The sequence below is a fragment of the Urocitellus parryii genome, chromosome 6, assembly GCF_045843805.1.
Source record: "Urocitellus parryii isolate mUroPar1 chromosome 6, mUroPar1.hap1, whole genome shotgun sequence".
Lineage (NCBI taxonomy): Eukaryota > Metazoa > Chordata > Mammalia > Rodentia > Sciuridae > Urocitellus > Urocitellus parryii.
The window spans coordinates 62,255,188-62,275,449 of NC_135536.1; the positions used below are offsets into that span (position 1 = coordinate 62,255,188).

At 35.6% G+C, this 20,262-nt stretch overlaps 1 protein-coding gene across 1 annotated transcript in view; it reads left to right on the plus strand.

The window, feature by feature from the left end:
• The window catches only part of Synj2bp (synaptojanin 2 binding protein), a 32,093-nt gene continuing 11,831 nt past the window's right edge, over nucleotides 1-20,262 (plus strand). Inside the window, exons 1-2 of the mRNA XM_026391026.2 lie at nucleotides 1-187; nucleotides 13,310-13,446. Coding sequence (XP_026246811.1) covers nucleotides 124-187; nucleotides 13,310-13,446 — 201 coding nt within the window. The 5' untranslated portion in view covers nucleotides 1-123. The remainder of the gene's footprint in view (nucleotides 188-13,309; nucleotides 13,447-20,262) is intronic.

A 20,262-nucleotide genomic window follows, 5' to 3' on the forward strand; every position in this document is an offset into this window, starting at 1 on the left:
CTTCCGGTCTGCAGGCTTCGGAAACCGAAAGGACTGTGCCTGGGACACCGCGCCAGACCGATTCACCTTCACCTGTGCAGAGCGCCAGCTGACCCGAGGAGGAAGCCAGGCGAGCAGTGGAACATGAACGGAAGGGTGGATTATTTGGTCACTGAGGAAGAGATCAATCTTACGAGAGGACCCTCAGGTATGTGCGGGACTTGACTCGGAGCAGGGGACTTGAGGGTGTAATTGCAGAGCAGACATTTGTTTTGCTAACCCGGGTTTACCTGGCCTCGGAGCAGGCAGGCCCTAACCTTGAAGTTTCCTGTAAGCTTTCAGGCACGTAGGAAAAATCTTGGCATCCTCAGATAACGGGTCTGAGGACTCGGCTTCATAATCCAGTCGGTTTACCACATGCGTTCACAGCCAGGAAGGGATTCTGTCAGCTAACGGTGCTAGACAAAACGAGAAAAGTCCTGTTTCTAAGCCAGCATATCGCGGATACCATCCCCTTCCTACCTTTGTCTGCTCGATCCCTGTTTCTGAGGGACCGGTTACTTTTTTGCAAAAACATCCAAACTTGGTATTACTCCAGAATTGTTCAGGGTTTTTAATTTTTTGCTCTTTCATTTAGAAAAACCAAAACGCTATTTCCTAGGCCCCATCTTCGGAGTATTGGATTCAGTATGGATTTTGTTTTTTGTCTTTTAAACTGAACACCTCATGTGGTTCAGATATAGCCAGATGCTCACTTACCTCTTTTCCGTGACACTTTATTCGCTGTGCTTTTGACATGACTACAACTGCCTTTTTTGAAGTTGGTTGCCTTTTCTATAAGGCGGTTTAATTTTTCCATTAGGAGTTTTAGATTTAGGATTACACTACCTAAGGCCAAATCTTTTATCTAGCCTCTTACTAGCTTTGTAACTGATGCAAGCCTTAATTTCTCCTCTGTAAAATAGGAATGGTTATAGAATATACTCCTCTGTAAAATGGGAATGGTTATAGAATATACTCAGAGTGTTGTGAGAGTGAAATGAGTTAATCTCTGTAAAATATTTAGAATATTGTCCGACATGTGTAAAGCAGTGTTTTTGCTACTGTTGTTATTGTTAATGGATGCATGGCTAGGTGACAGTTAAGTCTTGCCAAATACTGTATTTCAAGTACCTCTAATCAAGTACTCTGAGTTCTCTGAAATGTCCTTTCATTCTTTTCTCATTGCCACTACCTAAAACCATCTGTCACCTTCTCTTATGTGGAATTTTGCAATAGTTTACTCACTACTAATAGATCATTCTTTTTGAAACATGACTTTCAGAGTTATCCATATTTGTGTCTTCCTTCCTGTTGTTTAAAAAAAAGGGGAGGGCAACAGGCAGTTGATCTTACATATAAGATCATATCATAACTTACTGCTTCTCCCAGATTAGATCCTTCCTAATCATTCAACATTCTACACAATTATAGATTGTATCTCATATATTGCCAAGGTCTTTGTTTTATCTCCTATCAATGAAAAGATGGAATGGCTATTATCCCTTGTTTTACAAATAAGGAAATCTTGACTTTTACATCATACAGCTATTATGGGATAGATTTAAGAATTGGATCCAGGTCTGCATGACTTAAAAATCAAACTCTGAAACACTAGAGATAATTTTATTTTGTTTTGTTTTTGTTTTCTCACTGAAATCTCCTCTCTCTACTAGGAGGTTTTCTGATTTTTTAACAAAAATGTATATTTCAGCCAGGTATGTTAGTTTTAGGGTGTGGTGGCACACACATGTAATCCCGGTGGCTCTGGATTCTGAGATAGGAGGATCACAAGTTCAAAGCCAACCTAAGCAACTCAGTGAGGCTCTGTCTCTAATAAAATACAAAATTGGGCTGAGGATGTGGCTCAGTGGTTGAGTGCCCCTGAATTCAATCCCTGGTGCCCCCCCCTCCCCCATAAAATATATATTTTCTTTCTTTCTTTCTTTCTTTTTTTTTTTTTTTTTGGCTAATGCTTTGTCTAGTGCATGACACAAAATAATCAGTAAAGTAAATGACCAAACTGATATATTAGAATAACATAATAGAATGTGTTTCAGTAAAAAGAACCAGCAAGAAGGTTTGTTTAAGCTTTTGCAAAGTCATAAACAGAATTCTCCAGAAGATAACAATTTGACAAAAAAAGGATGAGGTTGGACATAATGTGTTATAGTGATAGCTAGGAAATTAGCTTAGATACAGTAAATAAGGGGAAGAAATAGATGGAAAAACTCCACGGAACAGAAGAGCTCTGAAGATTAGTCTAAAGGTCAGAGCATGGTGGTGCATGCCTATAATCCCAGCAGCCTAGGAGGCTGAGCAGGAGGACCAGAAGTTCAAGTCAGCCTCAGCAACTTAGGCCCTAAGCAACTTAGCAAGAACTTGTCTCAAAATAAAATATAAAAAGGGCTGGGGGTGGGGTGGGGAGAAGAATTAGTCTAAAGGTCTTTTCAGAACAATCCTTAAGAATATCTAGCCATCACATTTGGGGGAAACAGAAATGAAAGATAAGCGGACAGGTGCATCCCACTTTGTGGAGCCGTATGACTAAGTGGATTATATTCGAATAATTGTGAATTATTTATTGAGGGAAAGACAACTAAGATGATAGAAATGTTAGTTTTAGAAGACACAAAATTAAAGTAAAACTTTAAAATTTATTTACTGTTTGTTACATGTCTACATATGATTAGGAATTTTTGATACTGAAGGACAAGGAATAATCCCTGTACAATAGGATATTTGTTAGTCAAAAGAAAATGAGGGGCTGGGGTTGTGGCTCAGTGGTAGAGTGCCTGCCTAGCATGACGTGTGAGGCCCTTGGTTTGATCCTCAGCACCACATAAAAATAAATGAATAAATAAATAAAGGTATTGTGTCTAACTGCAACTAAAAAATAAATATTTTTTTAAAAAAGAAAGAAAATGAGACTAAGCCAGGCAGGGCAGGCCTGTAATCTAAGTGGCTTGGGAGGTGGAGACAGGAGGATTGCCAGTTAGAGCTAGCCTCAGTAAAAGTTAAATGCTAAACAACTCAGTGAGACCCTGTCTCAAAATAAAATACAGAATAGGGCTGGGGATGTGACTCAGTAGTTGAGTGCCTGAGTTCAATCCTCACTACAAAAAAAAAAAAAAAAAGAAAGAAAGAAAATGAGAATAAAAGTGTCATTGAAAAACAAAAATCTACTAAAGGTAAAAAAAACCCTGTATGGAAGAAGTATTGTTAATTACTTAAATTGCAAGCATTAAATGTTTCAATCAATAGGCAGAATGGAATAAAAAAGATCCAATGATATTCTGTTTGCAACAGATTCACATTAGAACTAGAGACACAAATAGATTTATAATGAAAGAATGAAAAAGGATATTCCATTCAAAAGATTGCTGGAATGACTGTACTAATTTCACACAAAATAGATTTAATGTGAAAAAATTACAAGACACTCAGGGGCATTACATAGTAAAATTTTTATTGGTTCTTTTTAGTTATACATGACAATAGAATTCATTTTGATATAATTATACAAGCGTGAAATATATCTTATTCTAGTTAGGATGTACATGTGTGATGTACATGATGGTGGGATTGATAATGGTGTATTCATATAAGTACACAGGAAATTTGTTTTGGATTTATTGCACTGTCTTTCCTTTTATCCCCTCTCTTCCCTTTCTCCCTCTTTACCTTATCTACTGAACTTCTGTTTTCTCCTCTTCCCCCTTATTGTGGTTAATATACACATATCAGCAAAAACATTCAACCTTTGGTTTTTTGGGACTGGTTTATTTTACTTAGAATAGTTGTCTCCAGGTCCATCCATTTACTTAGAAATGTCATAAAGTCATTCTTCTTTATAACTGAGTAATACTCCATTGTGTATTTACACCACATTTTCTTTGTCCATTATCTGTTGAAGAGCATCTAGGTTGGTTCCATAGCTTAGTATTGTGAATTGTGCTGCTATAAACATTGATATAAACAATCACTGTAATATGCTGATTTTAAATCTTTTGGATTTAAACCAGGTATGAGATAAATGGGTCAAATGGTGGTTCTATTCCTAGGTTTTGAGGAATCTCCATACTGCTTTCCAGAGTGGTTGTACCAATTTGCAGTCTCACTCAATGTGTGAGTGTACCTTTTTCCCCACATCCTTGCCAATATTTATTGTTACTTGTATTCTTGATTATTGCCATTCTGATTGGAATGAGATAGAATCTTAGCGTAGTTTTAATATGCATTTCTCCAATTTCTAGAGATGTTGAACATTTTTTCATGTATTTATTGACCATCTGTATTTCTTCTTTTGGAAGTATCTGTTTAGTACTTTGCCCATTTATTGATTGGGTTATTTGGTTGTTTTAGTTTGAGCTTTTTGAGTTCTTTGTATATCTGGAAATTAATACCCTATCTGAGGTACAGGTGGCAAAGATTTTCTCTCATTCTGTAGGCTCTCTCTTCACACTCTTGATTGTTTCCTTTGCTGTGGAGAAGCTTTCTATTTTGATATCATCCCATTTATTGATTATTGATTTTACTTCTTGCACTTTAGGAGTATTGTTAAGAAAGTCAGTTCCTGAGCTGACATGTTGGAGTGTGGGCCTACATTTTCTTCTAGTAGGTACAGGGTTTCTGGTCTAATTCCTAGGTCTTTGATCTACTTTGAGTTGAGTTTTGTGCAGGGTGAGAGATAGGGGTTAAATTTCATTTATGTAGGAATTTCTAGTTTTACCAGCACCGTTTTTTGAAGAGGCTATTTTTTTTCCCAATATATGTTTTTGGCACCTTTATCAAGTTTGAGGTAACTGTATTCTTGTGGGTTTGTCTCTGTGTCTTCTATTCTGTTCCATTGGTCGTCTTATCTGTTTTGGTACCAATGTCATACTGTTTTGTTACTATAGCTCTATACTATAATTTAAGGTCTAGTACTGTGATGCCACCTGCTTTGCTTTTCCTCACTAAGGATTGCTTTGGCTACTCTGGGCCTCTTAATTTTCCAGATCAGTTTCATGACTGCTTTTTTTTTTTATTTATTTATATGAGGAATGTCATTGGAATTTTGATGAGAATTGCATTGAATCTGTAAAGCACTTTTGATAGTATGGCCATTTTGATATATTAATTCTGCTTCTTCAAGAATGTGGAGGGTCTTTCCATCTTCTGAGGTCTTCCTCAATTTCTTTCTTTGCTATTCTGAAGTTTTCATTGTAGAAGTTCTTTACCTCTTTTGTTAGAGTAATTCCCATGGGACTATTGTGAATGGAATAGTTTTCCTAATTTATCTTTCAGCTATTTGTTGTAATATAGGAATGCAGTTGATTTTGGGGTGTTAATTTTGTATCCTGCTACTTTGCTGAATTCATTTATAAGTTCTAAAAGTTTTCTGGTGGAGTTTTTTGGGTCTTCTAAATATAAGATCATGTTGTCCACAAACACATATAGTTTGAGCTCTTCTTTTCCTACTTGTGTCCCTTTAATTTCTTTCTTTTGCCTAATTGTTTCGCTAGAGTTTCAAGGACTATGTTGAATGGAAGTGGTAAAAGTGACCACCCTGTCTTGTTGCAGTTTTTAGAGGGAATGTGTTCAATTTTTCTCTGTTTAGAATGATGTCAATCTTGGATTTGTCGTATATAGCTTCTACAGTGTTTAACTATGTTCCTTTTTTTAAAAAAAATGTTTATTTTTTAGTTCTAAGTGGACACAGTTTCTTTATTTCATTTTTTTATGTGGTGCTGAGGATCAAACCCAGTGCCTCACACATATTAGGGGAGTGCCCTACCCCTGAGCTACAACCCCAGCCCATGTTCCTTTTTCCCTATTTTTACATAATAATTATTAAAAAATCAGTTCATCAGAAAGAATAATAACTGTAAACTTACATGCACTAAACAACAGAGTCCCAAAATACATGAAGCAAATGTTGAAGAATTGAATGGAAAACAGATGATTTTACAGTAATAGTTAAATTTTAGTACTCTAGTTTTCAGTAATAGGACTATCAACAGATGAATAAAGAAATAGAGGACTGAACAACATTGTCAACAAATAACAGACATACAGAACATTCCATCATATAATGGCAGAATACCATTTCTCAATATATGATATTGGATTAACTAGGCATTCATTTGCATAAGAATGAGTTTTATCCTTGCCTTATGCAATATATGAAAATTAAAAATTTATGAATACCTAAGTCCCTCTCTGATCTTATTTTCACCCTTCAAACCTAACCTCCACCTTGTATGTTCTTCCCTTTGAATATCTACTCATATGTCTTTACATGCACTTTGTAAACAGGTAATAGTTTTGTATTCATGTATGGGAAGATATTATGCTGTGAATATCACTACTAAACTCATAGAAGAAGAGATAGAAAAAATCTTCATGATTGGATTTGGTGATGATTTGTTGGGTATGACAGCAATTGCAAAGACAACAAAAGAAGAATAAGAAATAGGGCTTCATCAAACTTAAAAATGTTGTTCATCAAAGGCCATTATCAGGAGTATTAAAGATAATGTACAGAATCAGAGAAGATATTTATTATTTCTGATAATAATTAACAAGCAGAATATGTAAAGAACTCAAACTCAACAACAACAAAACAAATTAAAAATGAGCTAAGGACTTGAATAGACTTTCTCCATAGAAGATGTACAAATGGCTGATAATCACATGAAAAACATAATCAACATCACTAGGCATTTGGGAAATGCAGATCAAAACCACAGTGGGATGCTACTTTACACCCACTGGGATGACTATTATAAAATAAATAACAAATCTTAAGAAAAATGTGGAGAAACTAGAACCCTATGCTTGCTAATAGGAATGTAAAATGGTACAACCACTGTGAAAAACAGTTTGGCAATTCCTCGTATCATAAAACATAGGATTACCCTGTTTTCTAATACTTCCACTTCTGTATATACCCAAAATAATTGAAAGCAGAGACTCAGATGATTGCATACCAGTATTCATAGGAGTATTATTCATAGTAGCTAAAATGTGGAAATACTCCTAATGTCCCTTGACAAATTTTTAAAATTTGGTATATTTAATCAGTAGAATAATATTCAGCCATTAAAGGAAAGAGATTCTGAATCATGCTATAATGTGGATGAACCTTAAAGACATTCTACTAAGTGAAATTAGACACAAAAGAGAATTATATTATTCCACTTATGAGTTATATAGACAGAATACATAATAGAGGTTGCCAAGATGTGGAAGGAGGAGAGAATGAGGAGTTATTGTCTGATGGGTATAGAGGTGGGTATTTTTGTTTATTGGTTTTGTGAGTGTGTGTGTGTCTTTGTGAAAATTCTGGATATGAATAGTGATGGTTGTACAATATTGTGAATGTACTTAATGCCACAGAATTATATAATTAAAAGCCATTAAAACTATAAATTTTACATTAAGCATGTTTTACCATAATAAAGATTTTGTACCCAATAGTTTATTTGATGTCTGATGAATAGTTTATTTGTCATCAATAGTTTATTTGATGTCTGATGAAAATTAGTGGGATTGATTTTGTGGTAGAAAAAGTTTCCATGTAGACAGAAGGACAAACACAGTGTTTGTCAATCTAGTGCTCATAACTCAATTAGTGATTACAATCCTTGATGTTAATTGACTATTTTGTTTCATATTAATTATTTCTAGATTATATCCAGAACAACAGGTTGAACGGTTATTTTGCTTTATAACTTTAAGACTTTATAGACAAGAATCTGAATGAAATGCAGGGTTTTTCCTTCTCTGACCTAAAGATAAGCAGTAGGGACCTACTACTATGACAAAACTCCAGTCTTTCTTCTGGAATATATTACTGATGGGGACTGTTCTCAACCACTATCTTAACATTGTTTTTTTCAGAGCTAGCTCAAAGACCAGCTGGCTCCCAAGATAGCAAGCAGTGCTTAAAAGACTTTTCTCTAAAATAGTACATTTTTCTACAAGGATACAGAATGGCAAAATGGTTAAAAGCTTAGACCTTGGCATCAAACACTCTTACTTGGAGTTTTGGCTTTACCAAAAGCTTTGTGACCTTCTGTAAAGTTGCCTAATCACTCCATAACTCTTTTTTTTTTTTTTTTTTTTTTTTGGGTACTGGGAATTGAACCCAGGGGCACTTAACCACTGAGCCACATCCCCAGTTATCTACCCTCACCTCCTGACCCTCACCCCTCTCTGTTTTTTTTCTCTATTTTATTAGAGACAGGGTCTTGCTGAGTTGCTTAGGCCCCTGCTAAATTGCCTAGGCTGGCTTTGAATCCTCCTGCCTCAGCCTCCTGAGCCACTGGGATTATAGGTGTATGCCAATTGCACCAGCCTTCATAACTCATTTTTAAAATTCATCTGTATGGAAGTATAATGTATACTATATTACTTCATAGATATTAAATACTCAGCAAATATTAACTGTTGCTGTTGCTGTTGCCTTATAAGTGGGCTCAAGGTCCAGACCTGTAGTCAGGAGGAGTCTAGAAGAATGTGTTTCTCATTTAGCTTTCCAAGGTTCTTCTACTAAACACACTTTCTTTTCCTCTCAATCCTCTAATGGTATCATTCTGTATCACCTGCAACCTTTCCTTTTTTGGGAATGTGTTTGTACTGCTCATCAAAATTAGAGACTGAGCAACCCATTTTAATTTTGTTATATTTTAAAATTTATTATCATATTATAACTAGAGTTCACTAAGCAATATTTTTCATTCACTTGGTTTTTTAAAACATTTGCTGAATCCCAGTCTTTTCTTTCTCCCATTGGCCTTCATCCTTTTTGGACCTTAGATGTTGAGAGTAGATTAATTATATCCTTCAGCTCCACAACATACTATTGTCATCAGTATATCCGTCTCTGGTCTTATTTTTACCCTTCAAACCTAACCTCCACCTTGTATGTTCTTCCCTTTGAGTATCTACTCTGATATGTCTTTACATGCACTTTGTAAACAGGTAATAGTTTTGTATTTACTTACGGGGAGATATTATGCTGTGAATATCAACATGACATTTTAAAACTCTACCCATGTTTTTTTAAAATTATTTTTTAGCTGTTTTATTTATATGTGGTGCTGAGGATCTAACCCAGGGTCTCACGCATGCCAGGCAACACTCTACCACTGAGCCACAACTCCAGCCCCCTATCCATGTTATTTTAATATGATTATTAGTGTTTCTAACTTTTAACTGTATTTTAATCTGTTTTCCAAAAGATGAACATTTAGATTACTGCCAGTTCCACACTACCACAAAATGTCCTGCAGTAAACATAGTTTTACATTAATATTTGTAGATGGGATGATAATATGTGTCCAAACTGGGATGATTTTGAAATTGAAAAGGAACACTTAATTGTATACCACGACTTCCAGACAAACTAGAGTATGTGAACACCCTATTCATGAAAGATTTTTCTAGAGTATAGCTAATAATTAGAAGATATGAATTGGATAGGCTTTCTCCTTCCAGTTGTTTCAGATTGGCATCTGTTCCAGTTTGTTGATAAAATGTGCTGGATGATTGTTATAAATTTAAAATATCACCCTTGCCAGAAAATACTCCTAAAGGGGATTTCTAGGTCACAGGTTATAGACTACTTAATTTCAATAGTTTAAGTTCTAATGTAGTCTTTTCCTGTTTATAGGTGGGTGGACTTTTAAATCTGTCTAACCATTTTTCAGGAGTTCTCACATTTGTACTGTGTATTTATTCCTCCTCTTGCAGCAAAACTATATAGTTTTGGTAAGTAGCCATTACTAGTTTATTGATAACTACTCCTAGAACCTTACTCCAATATAACAACTACTGTGTGTTTTATAAAGAATTTTTTTTCATATTTTATGTTATTGGGTCCTAGTATTACTCTTTGAGGTCGAGAGGGCAGAATTTTTAATCCTTGTTTTACAGAAAAGGAAGCTGAGGATCAGAGATAAACTGACTCACATTTCTGGTAAGTTATGGAGTTGAACTTGGAATCGTTTCTTTTATTTGCTTCTACAGTATTTAAAAGGGACAGGCAAAAAGATAAACTTCTGTTTGTGATTAAACAGGGATTGTCCAGTTTAGCTTTGCCTTATTCAGAACCTAACACAGTACCTGACATGTGGTAAATAACTCCTAGTTTTTATTGAACAAATAAACTGGGGATTATCTAGGGATACTCAGGGTCCAAGTTTAAATTTTTATTTTAATTTTAATACTGGGAATTGAACCCAGGGACTCCTGTGCATTTGTATGCTAGGCAAATGCTGTCCTATTGAAGTATATCTTGAACCCCAGGTTTGAGTTGAAACACTGTTGCTCAATGTTGTGGAGACTTCCATTTATAGTAGCAAGGCTTTGAGTTATAGATGAGCTCAATTCTGTAAACGTGGATGAAGAGGGCTTTACATCAGCCCAAGAGTTCTCATTTTAAGTGGTTTGGTTCATTTATGACAGAAGTTAGCAATGAGTTATAAATGTACCTATATAATGTGATATTAAGGGGTGGGTAGTAGAATGTGCTTGTTTATAATAAGTCTCAGTAAGATTTCTTCTACTTATCTTCTTTTGGATACTGTTTTATTGCTTTAAATAACCTGTGGCAGAGTTCCTTCTCTTGCTAACTGTTGTAATGCATTTGGCTACTTAATTAATACTTGCTTTCTTTTCCCAAGATCCCCAGAGACAACAGCATTTTGGTGAGACTCCAACCATACTGAGGATGTTGGATTTCATTGAAAGATTTTCTATAAATAGTTTGTCCCAGGATTGGGACAGGCTGATTGGCCTCATCCCCCTTACCCAAACCTGCCATTGTTTTGAAGTCATTTCAGAGCCTTCCATAATCTGGATCTGTCTACCTTTTCACTTCATCTCAAGTTATCAGAACCTCCCTAACACCCCCATCTTCTATGATACAAATTAAGAGTGTATCTTTCATCCTACCAACAGGGAAAACTTTTTAGAAAGCCCACGTATTTTCTCTTTTTAAGTATGTGTTTTCACATTTTCTTTATCCATTAATCTGTTTTCTTAAACAGATACTTAAAGAGAGGCTAGTAGTATAAAGGTGTCTATGCCTATTCCTTCCAGTTGTACCAATGCATTTTGTTTTTTAATTGTTTCCAAATTATCTCCTTTCTCTCTGTACTGTGGCCCTGAATTGTACCAACCAGTAGTTAACAAAAAGAAGCCCCTAAAGGAGTTTCAGAGTTTCTTTTTCCTATTTATTTTTTTTCCTTCCACTTTTTTTTTTTTTTTTTTTTTTTTTTTGGTACTGAGGATTGAACCCAGCGGTGCTTAACCACTGAGCCACATCCCCTACCCCCCATCCCCGCTTTTTAAAATTCAGAGATAGGGCCTCACTAAATTGCTGAGGCTTGCTTTGAACTCATGATCCTTCTGCCTCAACCTCCCAAGCCACCGGGATTACAGGTGCGAATGGTGGTGCCTGGCATCTCCACATTTTTTATTGTTGCATTATAGTTGTACATATTGATGGGATTTGTTGTTGCATATTTGTACATGCACACAATATAACAACATAATTTTGCCAATATCATTCCCCTGCATTCTCCCCTTCCCTCCCTGCCTTCTACCCCTTGGTTGCTTTCCTCTACTGATCTTTTGATTTTTAGGGGGTCCACTCTGATCTTTGATTTCCTTTTTCCCCCTCTAGTTTCCACATATGAGAGAAAACATACAACTCGTTAACTTTCTGAGTTTAACTTATTTTACTTAACATGATGGTTTCTAGTTTGATTCATTTTCCTACAAATGCCATAATTTCTTTTTTCTTTATGGTTGAATAAAACTCCTTTGTTATATATCACATTTTCTTTATCCATTCATCTGTTGATGGACACCTAGGCTGATTGAATAGTTTGGCTATTTTGAATTACATCTTCTTTTCTTAAATGCATAGGTAAAATCCCTTTATGACAATGGTTTCTATAGAGTGAAATTCTTTCTACAGCTTAGTGGTTGGTCCATGGAAATGGCACTTTGTTAGCTTGCTAGCTTTGTTAGCTCAGCTAGCTTGTTAGCTTGCTTGCTTTCTGTATTTTATTGTAATAAGAACAGTTAAATCTACCCTGTTGACATATTTTGAAGTGTCTGGATCTGTCTACCTTTTCACTTCATCTCAAGTTATCAGAACCTCCCCAACACCCCCATCTTCTATGATACAAATTAAGGCTGTATCTTTCATCCTACCAAAAGGGTACTTAATATTGTATTATTAAGTGGGATTTGGAGGGGCTGAGGTCTCTCACAGCTAGTGTGGGCAGTGCTGGAATTTGAACACATCCCTAGCACTTCCTTACACTGCATTTTGTGTGTGTGAGAGCAGCTTTCAAAGATAAACTTGTGTCTATCTGTAAGCACAATGTTCTATACCAGATCTCTAGAACTCATTCATTTTGCATAACTAAAATTTTATACCCATCCAAAATAGTTAAACTCATAGAAATGAAGAATAGAATAGTGTTTTCCAGGAACTAGAGGTTTGGGAGATGGGCAGTTGGTAGTCAGTAGGGAATCAGTTTTATCTAAAGTGAATAAAATTTGGTCATGACTATACCCAAGTATGTGGTTATTTGTACTTGAGATTAAAAATAAACAAACAAAAAAAAAGCCGGGGGGGGGCGGATTTTGGTTCTATGTCTACCATGAAGCATCAGTTACCTTTCTGGTTTTGAGGTTTCCTACCAACACCTATCCACTGTCCTCCTCCCATAACACAAAATGGAAAATAATAAATGAAATTCCCAAGATCACTTCTTCCAAAACTGCCATATACAAATTCTCCAGAATCTTGAGAGAAGTATGGAGGGGAAGTTATGGTTGGAAATCTCTTTCTCAATTAAGAACAATTCATTTCATAATTGGTTAAAAGCTTGGGTTCTTATGAACGCAGCTAATCCTGTTACATTAATACTAGAAATGCCAGGAATGCCATCAACAGGATCAAAATCAAATGTGAGCAGAACCACTTAACATCTTACAGGAATGACTATATTCTTTAATTGTATGTAGATCTTTCTGAATGTATTCAGCAGGTCATCTTGATCTCTGTGTTTGTATTTTCAGTCCTACCCGACCTGAGTGGGCAATTTGGTATTCTTGACCTTAACTCTTGAACTTAACTGACCTTGCTTATGACTATTGTAGCTGCCTCACAGTCTGACTTACCAGCCTCTCCTCCCCCAGGCCTTTTCTCTCTCTTTACTTCTCTAATCCCTTTTCTTTCTTCTTCACCCCCATCTCCTTCATTCCTCCATGATTTTCTCAGGGCTGGGCTTCAACATCGTCGGTGGGACAGATCAACAGCATGTCTCCAATGACAGTGGCATCTACGTCAGCCGCATCAAAGAGAATGGGGCTGCCGCCCTGGATGGGCGGCTCCAGGAGGGTGATAAGATCCTCTCGGTGAGAACTGGCTTCTGCCTCCTTTGCTGTGCTTTGCTCCGTAGTTCTTAGGTCCTACCCTAACCCCTTTCTTAGAAAGATTGCTGCCTATCTTTTTGGATCTGGAAATATCCAGATTATATAGTTGAATGGGACAAACCTTGCTCAGTCTTCCAGCTCTACCATTGGGCTTGGAGGATAATATGATCTTTGGTTGATAGACATGGCAAATTAAACCATAATATGAAGTTACTTGCCCAAGTTCCAAAAATCACAAATCAGAGAGAGGTGAAGGACTGGTATGGGGAAGAGATTTAAAACCCACAATTTTCAACATTTTTCCAATATTTTATTACCTCTCTTTTGCTAAAAATTAAAAAATGAATTTGTATTTTTTGGGGGATTGTTAGCCTCTATAAATTGATTTAGTTTCAAAGAAGAAAAGCAGGAATTCAGTGTATTTTCTTACCCATTATAGACTCAGAGCTCTTTCTTACCCATTATAAAGATGAAAAATTGGAATGCAGTTTAATTGTGCTCCCATTTCATCCTGCTAACCCAGTATCAAAATAAATCAGACTTAGCCTATAGTAAATCAGAATACTGGCAAAATAGGAATTTTAAAACTATTAAAATGCACAGCATGCATCTGGCCTCACTTTTCATTTCTGTTCCCCATCATTGGCTATAGTATCACAGTATCTCAGTTGTGAGAGAGGTAGGAAGGTTAGGTGATTTTTTTTTTTTTTTTTTGGTCTGTTTTTGATTTGTTTTTGGTGATTCTGGGGATTGAAACCAGGACTTTTTGCATGCTAGACAAGCACTCTGCCAACTGAGCTATATCCTCAGCCTGGTTAGGTGATTTTGTAGATTTTTTTTTTTTTAGTTAAACTCCAGGGCTAGCTAAAAAATAACCAGCTAATTACTAGTTGTAAATGATACAGTTGATTGTTATAAAGAATGGAAGAGTGTTGTGGGGGGTAAGTTTTACATTCTTTGGAGTTAGAGGGGGCTTCAAAGGGCTAGACATAAATAAATAGAAATTTGAACTAGTTTCATTCTTTATGGAAAAAGCCCCTACTTTCTTCTTCACTTGGGCCATAGACTATGAGCCCATGGTCTGAAGAGGAGAAAACTTTTTCTTTCTCTTGTGAATGAGGCACAAAGGTTAAGTTGGGAAGAGGCTGAAATAGATGGATGTAATTTAGGTTAAGAGAAATCTTGATTAAAAAATTAGTCTAAGAGACTTAATTTTGAATCTCCCTCTATAAGAAAGGTATATCCCTTTAAAGACTTTGTTGTAGCTTTGTTTAGAACTTTCCCTTTTGAATTATATCTCATGCAGTTCAGTTGAATAGTGATTAAAGGACATATGTGGGAAGTCTCCTGGTCCTCTGAGTTATTAGACACTTCTTTGCATTTCAGCCCATTTTTTAGTAATATGTGTAGGCATAGATACAAAGAAAAGAGAATGTCCACCTCTTCTTCGCTTGATATCTGAATATTCAAGAGATCAGGCTCAGCAGTAGTTCTGAATACCTCTTCAAGAAAGCTTTATGACTCCACTTAGTCCCCAGAAAATCAGAACACATAGCTATTAGAGATATCTAAATTAACTCAAAAATGTTTTTTAAAAAATGTGTCCTAACTGATCCAGAATATAAATATAATCTCATGGATGGCTTTATTTCAGTCCATCTCACTGTTTTTACTGTGTCCTAGCCCATTAAACTTCTCCTAGGTGCTGTTTATTAACCTTGTAAGATGGAGACAGGGATAATCTACCTTTCATCTCAAATGTATATTGAAGAGTTTAGAAGCACATGATGTCCTATGGCTCCCCAGAGAAAGACATCCTAAAAACTGTGAATCAACTTGGCAATGGTACAGTAAGGAAAAAGAGTGGGTGGTTAAAATAAAGTTATAGCATGTAGGTAGGATCTATGTGGTTTAGTAATTTGAAACACAAATCACAATCTCAAACAGGCTCTGTGGTTAAAGAAAGACTTGAATAATAAAGGGGTTAAGAAGAGAACTATAGTATTTGAAAAGCTTTGGTTAAATGTAGATCATTGCAAAATGAAAACAGTGAGAAGTTTTTAAGCATTAAATGACAAGTAGCATTTTTAGAACTTCAGACCTAATCTTTTTTTTTAAATATTATCTTTATTGGCTATATGATATTTCTTTCTTTCTTTCTTTTTTTTTTTTTTTTTTTTGGTACTGGGAATTGAACTCAGGGGCACTCAACCTCTAAGCCACACCTCTAGCCCTATCTTGTAAAATTTATTTAGAGACAGGGTCTCACTGAATTCCTTCATTCTGTGCTAAGTTGCTGAGGCTGGCTTTGAACTCTTGATCCTCCTGTCTCAGCCTCTGAAGTCGCTGGGTTTACAGGTGTGTGCCACTATGCCTGGCAGACTTAATCTTGTTTAATATTATAATAACCCTATGAGGTGGATATTAATATTATAATAACCCTATTTCGCAGCTAGGGAAACTGAGGCTTGATGAAGTCAAGCAGCTTGCCTAAGGCCACACAAATAATAAGTGTTGGGGAACTAAAACTGTGGTCTGTCCAAACTTGAAGTCTCTGTACTTTCCTTGTGTGCCCGTATGGTCAGTTAACAGTAGATGGTAATCATACTCGTACTGAAATTAGTCTTTCTCTAGAAGATGGACTTATTGGAAGGCCTCTGAAGTTTTAAAATAGGGCTGGGGGTAGTGATGGATAGTGAGAGATTACTATCAAAGAAAGAAAAGTAGATGATTAAAAAACTCAGCTTACCTAACTTTAAAATTTATAGTACATAGGATTTTACTTTATCAAAACACATGTTGAAAAAGAGAAGGGAAAATGTCAGGGGGCAGAATGGCAGAAATAGAAAACAGGTATGCAGGAAATAAGACAGAAAAAGATGGAGACATGTAAGAGGAAAGGGCAGCATATTCTCTCTAGCTAGGCCTGCATTCCTTTGACTTCAATTTCCCATCTAAGTTTGCTCCAAAATTTTCTCTGTAGATCCCTTAAGAAACACTGTGGAACAGTTTCTGTTACCTCACTCATCCATGGCATCATATTCCCTCTATGCTTAAGTTAACCCATTAGGCCATAACCATGAAATGGTTTCATCTGTTTAGCTTACTTCATCCTTTAATGTACTTACATATTCATTTATTGTTGGCTTTGATGTCTCTATGAATGACTTTAAATTATTAGCACATATTTCCTTAATTTTTTTTTTTAGTTGTAGATGGACACAATACCTTTACTTTATTTATTTTTATGTGGTGCTGAGGATTGAACCCAGTGCCACACACATGCTAGGCAAGTGCTTTACCACTGAGCCACAATCCCAGCTCCAATATATTTCCTTTTTTTAATGGATTTTTCTATTCTCCTGATATGGGTTATTTTTCCATGTTTTAAAATGTGCCTCACTTTTTTCTAATAACTTTTGTGAGATAATCAAATTAAAAATATGTTCCTTGGCACACATCCATTTTAGATAACTAATAGAAGTATCATTCAGTGACCTGTAAATTTTTTGAGTTATTGACTATCTTTTTATTCTTTCCAAATAATACCCACATATTGTCTTGATTTCAAGTTCTAAAATTGAATAATTGCATGGTATATCATGTAGTGCCCTCTTTTCTCATCAAAAAGTAAAATTTAATTTTTTATGATTGCTATGTATGATTTCAACTAAAAAAGAAGAAAATTTTAAAACTAATCAATGTTAAATAATTTTTTAAAGCTTGTGTTGTATGGGAAACAAAAATAGTTATTAGTAATGGAAGAAAAGACCTGAAGTTAACATGAAGGCTGGAAATTCCTTCCTTCCTTATTTATTTATTTAAGTGTGTGTGTGTGTGTGTGTGTGTGTGTGTGTGTGTGTGTGTTGATGAGGATGGTTTCATATTAGAATAGGTTACCATGGAAGCTGGAGAAATTTTCTTTTTTGCTTAAAAGTAAATAACAAGAGTAAACTCTCTGTTTCTTATTTCCTCTGCGTAAATGAAAGGAGGAAGATAGCTAATAATAGTGGATCTTCTGTAAATTCTCAATATTTTTTATGAAATTCAGGGTGATGCAGCTGGTTTATTACACTGCATAGATGCATGCTCCTCTTTAACCAAACCATTTATAAAACAAAATAGTATAGACTGGGCCATTAGCCAACTGCATTTCATATTCTGTTCAAGTACAAGTCAACTGGGTGAAAGAAAGAGTTGGTTAGTTACCATTTATCAATTATTGTACTTGATGGCCTTTCGAGCATATGTCGGGGCTGTGGAAAGTTACAAAGAAGATGAAAGTCTGGTCTCCATTTAGATTAGCAATTGGGGAATGACCTAGCAGAAACCCCATCTAGTTAGCTATACAGACATTGAAATATATAGACAAAGTACCTCTACAGAAGAGTCTCTCTTCTTATCTCTGAATCTCTAGCACTGAGGCTTGTTATAACTGGCACAGGTTAAAGATCTAACTTAGTTGTTCAGTTAGTGAATCATTCCATTATAACATACTGACTCTTTTGGTTGGGCCTGACTAATTGGATTTAAATAACTTTTTTTTTTTTTATTCTCTCAACTTTGACGAAAAAAGAGACAAAAATGTGGTTTCAGGATCTTGATAAAAATATCCACAGTATTGTCTAAGATTGATGCTCATTAAATTCGGCTCATTCTTTCTTTATGGCCCCACATCTATCCTGTAGTGAGAGCTCCTGTTTTGGATTATCCTGAGGCAATTTGAAATTCTTAATCATTCAAGAAAACTAATTTTAGCTTAGTTTATTTCCTAAAGCAAAAATAGGAAGCACATCTAGCACAGTAGTTTGCCAGTAGTCAGAGTTAAAGCAAAAATTTTGTGTTAACCCATCAGTTATTAATTAGAACACCACCATCCTGATTCTCCAAATAATTCACTTGGTAAATATTTTTAGTACATTGTAAACTTGTTATTGGGTTCAATAAAACTTAATTATGCCATGAGTTAAGGAAGCAGCAGTAGCAAGTTAACAATTCTGAGATTACTTAGCTGAGTAGCTCTTGGTATTAAAAGTGACATCCAGCTGGGTGTAGACCTGTAATCCCAGTGGCTCTGGAGGCTGAGACAGGAGGATCATGAGTTCACAGCCAGCCTCAGCAATTTAGTGAGGCAGAAAGCAACTCCATGAGACCTGTATCTAAATAAAATACAAAATAGTTCTGGGAATGTGGCTCAGTGGTTGTGTGCCCCTGAGTTCAATCCCCAGTATCCACCCCCCACCCCCAAAAAAAGGCAGTCCAAGAACCAGCAGTCTAATTTCACCTGGGAATGGAGAATCTCATTCAGACCTGTGAATCAAAATTACATTATAACTTTCCTGGTTGGGTCTCTGTAGTTTAAGAACTACTGTTGTAGGCAAGTATTTTTCAAAAATTTAAAATTATGTCCTATAATAGGAACTACATATACTCTATATTCATCAAATTGGAATGAGCATATATATTTGAAATAAAAGTTTAAGAAAACTACTTTTCTGTATGTGATAAAATCCAGTATTTTATGTTTTCTTCTGATTTCGTTTTTTAAAAATTAAATACTCTCTTGACCCAATGGATTGATTTTACAACCTTCTGTACTGGGTCTGCAGACTCATATTTGAAACTTCAATACTTCAGTAAATGGAAACTCATCAATAAAATCTGTAGATGCATGGGATGTGTCTTAAATAGGATAAGTAGTCTAGGAGTGGAGACCAGTTGAAAGACTATTGGAGGTAGTTTAGATTAGGATTTGCTCAACTTCAAAATCACCCGGAGGTTGAGAGCTGTTTTCTGTATTAGTATGTATGCTGATAAAGAAAGTGAATTCTGTAGATATAAGTTTCTAAGCAACTAGAAACTATAAAATATTTAGGAGAGATAAATATTAGAAAGCAAATTCAGATTTGTAGTAGAAATTATGTTGTCAAGGGAGAAAATCATAGTCATGACTTGTTTTATGAGGTTAGTTTATCTTGGGTGAAGGATGAAAAATATTTTAAAAAAAAAGAAATTTCCTTTGCATTTCTAGAATTTCTCTTGTTTTAAAGGGGTTTTATTTTTGGTGCTGGGAATTGAACCGCTTTACCACTGAGCTCTATCATCAGCCTTTTTTTTTTTTTAATTTTTATTTTTGAGACAGGATCTCACTAAGTTCAGGACCTTGCTGAGTTGCTGAGGCTAGCCTTGAACTTGTGATCCTCCTGCCTCAACATCTTGAGTCTCTGGAATTACAGGTGTGCGTCACCACACCCAGCAAAAGGGTTTTATTTTTAAAATAGTAGTTAGAACAATTCTTTTATATTAGAATACATTTAGACTTTACTAAGAGGCTGAGGGGCCTAATTGGCTTTTGCCCTTTATAGTACCTTCTTTTGCCTAATATCATCAATGTCTTTCTTCCTTGTTAGCAGGAGGAGGTTCAAATGAGGGCCAAGATTGTTCACTGAATCATTGGCAGATAGAGCTATTATTAGACTCCAGACCTTTCAACTCTGTGATACTGAGATTGTTGTCAGTCAGTCTTCCTGCAGGGCATACTTGTAGCCAAACTTCAGGAAAACATGATATTTCTTATGTTCGAGTGTTGTACAAACTGCTCTTCAGGTGTTATAAGGCTTATAATGATGAGTTGAGATACAACTACTTCAAGTTACTCAAAGTAGAATGTAAAATGACATGAGGCAGAGTTCAGTTTGAGCTTAAGAGAATTATATATCACGGAGATCCAAAGAAGTAAACCTGTCACATCTAGTAGTGAAATTATGAAGACTTTGTCCATGAAGTGGCATTTAGCTA